Below are 10,611 nucleotides of genomic sequence, written 5' to 3' on the forward strand. Positions count from 1 at the left end.
AGGCCACCTGGATGCACTTTTACTGTGTTCTGCTCAATGACAATACAATAGAACAGGTGACATACGGCTTCAGACTGTACACAATAATACTGCAAAGGTGCAATATAGTGCTGTTCAATTGTTGATTAACAGAAAAAAAACAACACTAAGCTCTCTTTTTGCTTCATATTGCAGGTGGCATTGTTATTTATCTTATTATGTTTTCTCATTACATTCATTCTGTCTGCGCACACAGTGTGTCATTATTAGACGGTCTCTGTCACTGCCTCACAGCTAAAAACAATAAATGAGTAGCAGTTACATGAAAGAAGTGTACGTGTATTGGTAGAGAAGTGCATGGATGAATAGAGATAGCCGAAACTCTACGCAATTTTCTCCTGGTCCACAGAATCTGTGTCTAAGTGAATGTAAGTTTAAAAAATTTTGGCAGAAGAAAAACCCATCATTTTCTAAGTAGAACCATGATTAGATGCAGAGAATGTGTTAATAATGTAGGCTTTGGTTGCTGTTGGGGTTTTTTGTTTTTGTTTTTTTGAGTGCTGCACTTTGCTTCATGGTATTTGTGAGTCATCTGAACCACTCCAGTGCGTCTGTGTTCATCCTCACCTTGACTATGACCTCACTGCCAGTTTACCTGTCTGCTCCCCTCTTCCTTGTTTTGATACTGAACTCAGCGGATCCCCTTCAGTGTCTCTAACACTTATATACATTTTCTTTATCACACACTTTTAGCACCTTCCTGTCTCCCTGCCTAATGGCAATCCAGACCCTCAATGTCTCTGTCCTCTTTCTTCAGTCTGTTTCATCCTTCCTGACTTCCCGTCTGCCTCCCTCCATCACTTCCTTTGGCTACAGCATGCTGAATTAAACATTTCTGCAGCCTCTCTCAGCAAATCTGCCGACTACATCAAATCCTCCTTTGCTCACTCTATCCAATTACAGATGGCTCATCCAAACTAATTCGAAACCTGAGTCGGACAAATGTAACACCTTTATATCTTTTTAAAAAACAAATGAGGTACATATCAGCACATTTAAATATTCACTCTTGATGTATGAGTTAAGTTTTCCTTTTAAAATGTACAAATGTTAAGATATTGCAATTGGAAAAAAAAACGTAGGGGTGGGAGTGTGGTCCGAGATTCAGAGCTTTCTGTTTGATGAACTGTTTAATTTTAGAAACGGAGGAAAATGAGTTTGGACATGCAAATTAGAATAGCAGATTATTCATTTTAGTGCTGATCAAGTGGTCGTCTAAAAACTGATTACATTTAGGAATAATTAACACCATGAAGGAAATTTCCTTTGAGAAGTATTCTTGGTAAATTTAATTAAATAAAAGCCTATCGTGGTTGCAAAAACCCTAACTCAAACTAGCCAAACTGGGGAACATAAACTTGAAAAAAAGAAGAAAAAAGCCAAACAAAAACAAGCTATGATGGTGATCATGGCTCAGTGCAAATTCTTTTTAGTTGTTATGTTTGGTATGGTGAAATACATGATATTTAATGATAACACAGTTGAGCTCCAAACTACTCATATCATTAAATGTGTATCCTTATGTTATTAGCTAGGATTAGTAAACCATTAGTGACCTGACATTAGACCTCGTATAATTCAATAACATTTTTTCACTCAGCAGTCAGCTCTCTGAGATTCCTCAAACTATTTATCTGCTTTTGTAGAAAGAGTTTCGTACAGTATGATGGACAAATGCTTTAGTGGGAAATTTTGTCATATTTCTGTACGACCTTGTAGTCAAAGTGTTGTTGCAGACTCACTGTGGAGATGTGTGTTTGTCTAATTGCCACAGTAACATGAGAGTGCTGCAGCTCCGTAACAAAAACAAAGCATGGAAAATAATAATGCCATTTGGAGTGCACAGCACGTAATATTGTCTCGGAACAGTCAAAATATGTGTAATGAGTCGCCAAAAGGGAAATGAGACTCGGTGAGGAAATCACACATGTAGCTATGACACTTTGGCGCAAGTAGTTCTCCAAACCAAATTTCCAACTTGGAAAGCATGAGGATCTCTGGGAAATTATTGCCATTGAGCTCCTGCTGCCACAGGTAAGGAAAAGAGAAGAATTGCTACGTCTACCAGATGCTGGTGGTTTGTCCAGATGTCCAGATTTACAAGCAGCTTTTACTGCTGGATTATCTTAACAGTCAAGAATCTCATGAATTAAGGAACAAAGGAAAAACACTTGCAATAAGAGGCAAATACTTTCATGTTTTCACATGAACCCAAGCACACAACTTTGGACAATGTCGAAAAAATCAGGTCAGGACACTGTTTGAAGTTGACCTTTTCACATGTAGCACACAACAGGAGATAATGTGCTTCAGAGGCATTCTCACTACTGGTTTAGGTGCCCACCAACAAGCTGTAAATTCTTTAGACACTCACTCAATAGGGTATTGCGCAGACTTTGTAGGCAGCCGAAAGCAAGTTTGATTAAGATTCAATCTGACTGAGCAGGACATTTCTTAAATAGAGCTTTGACCGATGATGATGAGACAGATGCAGGGCTGGAAGGGACGAAAGTACAGTGAAAGTGGGTTTTATAGTGTTTTTTTCAAAAGGCTTTACTAAGTCAGTATAGAGACAGAGTACAACAGAGGAGTGCAACAAAGAAAATCTAAATTTCCTTTGTGAAATAAGTTATAATACTTGTGTTCAACATTTTTGAATCAAAGTCCAAAGATTGAACTTCTTTTGTTATGAGATTTTAATTTAATTTAGCATAATATTTTCGCAGGTCATTGCAGGATTTTGATCGGATCCTTGGATACATTTTGAGGGTTGCTGAGCTCTGACTTAGTGACAAGAGAAGCTCTATCAGACCTCTCTATTCATCCTGCACAGCTTTTCAGAGTACAATCTATGAAAGCCATGCATTTTAATAAATATTTTTTATTCTAAATAACAACCCTCATCCTGCTTCTTTGATTACAGTGCAATGCTGATTTGAGGCCTTTAAAATGCATTAATGGCTACCAGATTTGCATTTATATTGGATTTTTTTTCCCAAACACGCAAGAACCGGAGATTGAGCTCTGCGAACAAAGACCAGACAGAGAACACGCATCATCTGAAACACATTCGACCCTATAATAGAGTACAAGCAGGAGCACGAGTGATGCTAGTGTGAGCAAAACAGGCCATCGAATTTCACCACTAACACCTTATTCAGCTGAGCTCTGATATAAAAAACTGTATGCAGCCAGCAGTTAAAGTGGCTTTTTTGACCAAAATACAATAAAGGAAATATATATGACAAAGAGTAAGATTCTGTTTAAAGACTGCAATCAGCAGGGAGAGGGTGGCGACAATTACTCATACAAAGAACACTCCAATAATTTCTTTAAGACACATAAGTCTAGAGGGAGCAGATAATTGGTGCCTTCCGGTGTGTGTGTCTCTCCCCTTGAAGCGGCAATGACCTTTTCAGAGCACTAGACGCAGGGCTGGAACCTTCTAATTCCGTGTTTATCCTTCAAATTAGGCACACTGCCCATGTTATTAAAGATGGGGGAGATTTGTTTGTTGCTGATCAGGTTGGCATTGTCCACACCGCGTGCCTCCGGGGTAATCTCTCTTGATAAGTGAACCCGAAAGGAATGGATGCTTTGTCTCTCTGCAAATCTGATTCAACCACTTTCCACCACTAAATTGTTGAGGCAGAGAAAGTCCCCGGGGAAATTTACAAAGCGATTCAGTCCTCATTGGTTGTTAGAGCAGAGCACGCCTGGGCAATCATGTGCCAAGCAGGACCAAGGCTATGTATGATTTCATTCCAAACAAACACTACATCAGTCGATGTCACTCCACCTTCCTGGTTGAAGATGCGCTAATCACTGAAATTATCTGAAGGTCGAGGTTGGAATGATTTAAAGCTCTTGACCTTTGGCAACAATTTCATGCATTCCTCTTAGATACTTTGGGGTTGTTTTTTTTGCAAAATGTATATGCTGTGCCTAGAAGTATTTCTCATTTTTGTACACTAATAGGCATCACAAGATCATTTAAATGTCAGACGGAAATAAAAAAGATCTATCAAAGTTTGAATTGTTTACAGATGCCTCGTATAGGTATGGATAGTTGATTGTTTTAATGAGAAACACATCATTTTTTCATACTTTAGGTTTAATTGACTTGTCATGATGAAGGGGATATCTAGAACTCATGGCTGAATTTGATGCCACTAATGGTTTGTTAAGTGTGAAAAACAACAGGAACCACCTGGGCCCACCAATTGTCCCAGAAGCACCTGACGTACATACACACACTCTGTTTTAATAAATCACTGCAGCATCACAGACAGGACTCGACGGCTGTACAGTGTCTGCGGAAAGCAGCTTCTGAAGTTTTGCCTCTGAGATTCATGTCTCTGTGCAACATCCTGCTCTGTCAAGTTACGCATTATGCAAATGCATTGTTTACCGTTCATGTGACAATATCAAGGAGTGAAAGTCAGTGGGGACCAAGGGCTGTGGCAAGTTACCAAGTGAGACGAAGGAAAGCAAGACAAGCAAGTCTGTGAAAGAACTGCCAAAGAATGAGGCAAATGATTCTCTTACTCTGTTTGCAGTCTTTCTATAATTAGCAGACTGTAGGGGGATGATAGGAAATCAAAGCACATCATTCTGAGAAAGATAGATTTAAGCCATCCGATTTTTGTACTTTTGCTTCTTTGTGTGAGCACTGAGGAGGCTGGCGATGTAAAGCAACAGAATGTATGTTGCATGTTATGGATTATGTTGCAACTAATGAATGTCAAACTCTATGATTTGGGCATAAATAAGTAAGTGGTGCAAAATTAATATTTAATTGAACTGAACTGATTTGAACTGGGCTGAATCAAAGTGAACTGCAGTGCAATGAGTTTAATTTAATCGAGTGAATAACACATTTTTGTGGGCCTAATTGCTCAGTCAAACTAGAATAAAAATAGAATATTAACATTCGTGAGAGTTTGAAAAATTAGTGGTTGTTTACAGAATTGCTGGAATTGCTGAGGTCCTGGGACAGATTGGGAACTAGTCCACGCTGTACCCTCGCCACGAGGTTAAGTATGCAACACCCTTAATTTCTGGGTGATCGCTTTTGATCGCAAGGTGATTGCCTAAGTCACCTTTGTCTGAGGCATCTTGTCTCCAAACGGCTGCGGTCTAACTGAGGGTAAATGCAGCAAATAATGACCATCTAATTCATAAACACAGACAGATCTATCAGACAATCGATGAGTCCAGCTCATCTGTGACATAAGTCTTTGCAATAGGGGACTTGACCTGGCTGCCAACTAGTTGTTATATTCCTATTTAAAGCAAGCTTGCCAAGCACCTATGTCCTCTTGCAGTTAAATATTTTTGCAGTTAAACAAGAAGTTGAAGAAATTGAGCTGATATTTCTCTAATTATGAATAAGATTCGACTAAATATAACGGGGAAAATGATTCATTATTCCCCTACCGAATTTGTTAGTTTGCCCACTTACAAAGACATGAACAGTCTCCAATTTTTATGGCAGTTTCACTTTACTAGTGAGAGGCAAAATATTAACCACAAATCCAGAAAAAGCACATTACATAAAAATTGTAAATTAATTTGCACGTTATTTAGTGAAATAAGTATTTGGTCTTTAAGAAAACATAGCTTAGTACTTTTTGGAGAAACCCTTGCTGGCAAGCAAAGCAGTAAGCCATTTCTTATAGTTTGTCACCAGGTTTGCACATATCTCAGGAGGGATTTTGGCCCATTCCTCTTTTTGATACTCTCAAAACTCTCCCTTTAGCTTTTTGGCTGCCCCTTGTCAACTTCAAGCTTTCACACCCTCCTTTTGTGTTCTGGCTGAGAGAAATAGGTTTGTCATCCAGGATTTTATGGTAGATGGCCCCATCCATTGGCCTCTCAATGCAATAAAGTTGTCCTATACCCTTATAAGAAAAACATCATAAGGTTTCCACATTTGTGCTTGACTGTGAAGGATAGTATTCTTTGGGTCAAATTAAGCATGTCTCTTCCTCCCAACATGGCGGTTCAAGTTCAAGCAAAAGAGCTCAGTTTTGGTTTCATCTGACTGCACCATTTTATCCCAGCCCTTTTCTGAATCATTTAGATGTTCACTGGCAAGCACAAGACAGGCCTGTACATGTGCCTTCTTGAGCAGAGGGACCTTGTGGACTTTGCAAGATTTCAACTAATTATGGTGTTATGTGTTATGTAGTTCTGGGATAATCCAACACCTTTCTCACATTCTCATGATCATCCTCACCCCATGAAGCAAGACCTTGAATGGAGCTCCAGAATGAAGGTGATTGACGGTCATTTTATTTCTAATTCTCAACAAGCTTTTTGCTGTCTTTGAGCACATTACAGCCATGTGCAGGTCTACGGTCTTGTCTCCGACATCCTTTGACTGGTCTTTGGTGGTGGAGAGGTTGTAATGTAAGAAACTGAATCTGTTGACAGGTTTTCTTTTATGGACATAATGAGTTATGAATCAAGATGATGAGTATCTGTATTTGACTGATTCTTTGTGATCTGTTTATCACACGGGCACACGGCCAATCTGTTGGAGCCAGAAATCTGTCTGGTTTGAAGGGGATCAAATACTTACTTCACTCAATGACATGCCAATCTATTCATAATGTTTATGGAGCGTTTTGTCTGGGTTTTTGGTTGATGTTCTGTCTGTCTCAATTGAAATGAAACTACAATAAAAAATAGAAACTGTTCACTTTTTGTAAATGAGCATGCTTACAAATTTATCAGGGGATTAAAAAATCATTGGAGGTTTTTATTTTACCAGTTTTATAAATTATTTCGATTATCATAAAGTTAAAAACTTGTATTTCAATTTACTAATAAAAATGGCTCGCAACATCACACAATAATTTCACTATTGCAGGAGAACAGTATGGAAAACCTAAAAGATTATTTTTGCGACACAGGTGGTATTAGTTACATTAAAATTAAAAAAAAGTGCTCACTGTGAAACAGACTGAACCAGCCATTGCCTACATTTAAAAAATAATCACAGAGTTACTGTAAAAGTACAGCAGTCAAAGTTTATCACACCATTCACATCTGCCTCTACTTTACCTGACCTGCATCTCTGTCATCCACTGTCCACACTGCTCAATCCACACCCCTCCTCAGCCAGGCTCATCAGGCTGAAACCCATCCGATTCGGCTGCTCTGCTCTGGATTTCACTCTTTATTTCCTAGGATTAGTACTCCACACTCTGGACTCTCTGCTCAGTTCAGCTACAGTTCCCCTGCTGCTCTGCACAGCCGGTAACTTGCCAGGTTCTCCATGTGTACCGTCACGCGCACCCCCACTCTGACCCAGCTCAACATCCCATCGGTGACCTGTTTTGCCCTGCAGTAATTATTCTTCTTTTCTCTAGATATACACTTCGCACAGTCTTGTAAGTTTATGAGTAAGCAATATATGTTGCTAAGCAGTTTGGCATGCCACAATTGCTGTTTTAAATTAATTTCTGTGGGGTCAAAATAACGTCCTTGAAGGTTCTAGGTACAGTATGTAACTGAATCACTACAGGTGAAGTAATATTGAAATATATTAGCTTTAATTTGTATCTTTTTTTCTTCTTTTATTATTATTTTTATTTTTATATTATTTTGTATATGTGGCTGCATTTTTTCTTTTTATCCCACAGACCCCAAAAATTGACTTAATGATAAATAAACTAATTTTAGGAATAGTTGTGCAGTATGTTGATGGACTAATTTTAAAATATCAATTCCAACCCAGTTGGTATTCCTATATATGTAGATGACAACAAATTTACAATTTCTAATGATTTATCACAATTAATCACCATGTGATTCAATTCAATTCAATTCAACAGTAACCTCATGACCCTTTATTTCTTAACGCAAAGACCTAAATATATTATAGAAAAAAACCAACATTCAGATGACCCCCTGTCAGTAAAAACTTGGTGATGATGGGAAGGAAAAACTCCCTTTTAACAGGAAGAAGCTTCTGCTAGGATCTTGCTCAGGGACGGCCAATCATATACTGCATTCGGTTTGCGGTGAAAGGAGGATGACAGGACAAACAGACTGGATGTAAATGCCAAGTTTTGCCTATGTTATTGTAGGGTCTTTGCTTTACAATAAAAAGCCCCTTGAGACAACTGTTGCTGTGATTCAGTGGTATGTAAATAAAATTAAAATAAATTACATTGAAAATTAAAATAAAAATTCACCAGAAACTGATAGCTGACTGACTCCATTCTCTTGACTTTTTTGGTGTCTTAGCACGAAAGTCATTTTAAGAATACTGCTTCAACATTAAAAACCTACTCTGTTGTCTACAGTGTATTGGTCTACAGTAGCAAGCTAAAGCAAGGAGTCTTATCCGCACTTCATTAATATAATAAAACAATTTCACGGGGGTGAGACTGGCTGCATCTAAATATAAAAAAGTACACTTAATGGGTTAAAGATGTACAGAGTTCAGCTTTTTGCAACTAAAATCTCAAAATCTGAAAATAGCAAAGCCGTAAAAAGACATTCCCCTAAAAAGCATGAGTGGCATCAGTACACAGGCTGAAAGTGAACTCACCTATAAATTTTATATCTAGTCGTAAATCCTTGGCGGAATCTTTCCACAAAGGACAGATAACTCCGAGAGTGGTGGAAAGGTCCGCGGTCAGAGATGAGCCAGTCATATTGCTTGGTGACATGTTGTTCAGTGGCCAACGGATCCTGGCGGGAAGACTGAACTGTTATATGGTCCCATATAAACAGGAAGCAGATGACCTCAATAAACCTCCAGTTCATGCTTTTTTTTAAGCCGCTCTCTGTTCATTCTCGCTCCATTATGTGGAGACCTGATGGGAGAGAAGAGCAGAGGGAAGGGGGGGAAGGAGATGCAGAGAAAGAGAGTTGTTACATGACAAAGTCTATTTTAGCGGTACAAGAAGATGTCATAGAGTTAGGTTAATTGTCTTGTACCGAACAAATAAGACAGTGCCCTTGTCATTGTCACTTCACTGTGACATGGTGTATATTTATTTTCTGCTCTTTCTTAGCTTTGCGCCCCCTCCATGTCTGGATTTTTTTTTCTTTGTTCTTAGGAAAACATGCACATTCTGCCTCTTCATACATAGACTGTTTTTTGTTTTTGTTTTTTATTAACACTTTCTCCAGTTATGTAATAGCTATCATTATAATTTCTGACAGGGTTAGAGGCAACTTGACTTGTTATGACACTCATCCACTAACATGCAAGATCAACATCTCCCTTTGACCAATGGTGGCAGTTATTACCAGAAGAAACTTTCAGTTAGACCACTGCTTTTGTCATCACACAAATCTTATTATTACATATAATGTTGTTCTGTAAATATGTCACAAACAATACACAATAAAAGCAAAAGAATCAATAGGAAAAGTTCATCTAAAAGCACCAGCCAGAAACCTGCCTCTCATTGGGAAGCATATACATAACATGTGCATGCTATAGCATTACTAACCCAGTTTAATACTTAAATACTGTTAAATTAAAAGTGGAAAAAAAAATTTGGACATTAAAAATTATTCATTTTCTCTTTGTACTCCTTGTGCTTTTGAATGAAAATATCTATTTGACACTGAAATTATGCCTTGCAGTTTCCGATAAGAAAAAAAAAGATTTTCATCAGTAATTGCATTTAAGAACTCTGGCCCCTGGCCGTGGAGCAACAGTGTGCTATTAAGTGCTACTCTATGCAAAAATTTCCCCTCCCTTCATGGTTTATTACACAATAACACATCATAAAAGAGCAGGGAAAATTTAATGGGCCTAATCTTTTCCAGTTAAATACATGATGAACTGCTTGATTGCCAAAGTTAAACTAATCATAGTATACGGATGGGGAAGGTTTTTTCTTTTTTTTAATATTATATTTAGAATCAGAGATCATTTGAATATCAACTTATATAACTAGCAATAATCACACTGCCATATTTGAAGTATAAGCTGATTGTAATGAAATTTCAACTTTCCTCCAATAACACTTTATTCCCGCTTTAATAGCAGTCATGTTTTATGTTAATTACGTTAGACTAATTTGAGCTTGGCTGTCAGAATGAAACAATATAATGACACAGAGAGAGGAAATACTGACCAGGGATTAATACTTTTGTGATTGTGCTAAAATGAGCAGTGAGCATTTTTGTAATGCCATGTCAAAAGAAAATGTGAGATTTTTTTTTTAATATATAAATTAAATTTTTTAAACGGTTTATAGGAGTGCTGTCTGCATACAGCAGTCTACTTTATAATTAATAACAATTCTTTAATGAGTTATGAGTTATATTGTTATCTGAGAACTACATGCACATCCAGTACAACAGGCCAATAAATAATGGAAATGACAAATCAAAGTTTCTCCATTTTTAATTGCTAATGTAGAGACAAATGCTGTTTGCATGATGCATTTTCATGAAAGTTTGTGCGTAGCTCTTTGTGTACATTACTATGGTTGGAGAGTGCATTGCTTCCTTCACAAATGTGTTTGCTTTTGAGTTATTCATATACATAAAATCAGTGGATATTTCTCCTATAAAGTAGCTGGTATAGTGGTT

At 37.7% G+C, this 10,611-nt stretch overlaps 1 protein-coding gene across 1 annotated transcript in view; it reads right to left on the bottom strand.

Annotated features, from left to right (window-relative positions):
* Positions 1-8,823, bottom strand: part of brinp1 (bone morphogenetic protein/retinoic acid inducible neural-specific 1) — an 82,872-nt gene extending 74,049 nt beyond the window's left edge. Inside the window, exon 1 of the mRNA XM_085358326.1 lies at positions 8,606-8,823. Within this exon, the coding sequence (XP_085214452.1) occupies positions 8,606-8,823 (218 nt within the window). The remainder of the gene's footprint in view (positions 1-8,605) is intronic.
* Positions 8,824-10,611: the final 1,788 nt, after the last annotated feature.

Source organism: Diplotaxodon limnothrissa, linkage group LG7 (genome assembly GCF_057381915.1).
Source record: "Diplotaxodon limnothrissa isolate DT_005_m linkage group LG7, D_limnothrissa_male_GT1.1, whole genome shotgun sequence".
Taxonomy (NCBI): domain Eukaryota; kingdom Metazoa; phylum Chordata; class Actinopteri; order Cichliformes; family Cichlidae; genus Diplotaxodon; species Diplotaxodon limnothrissa.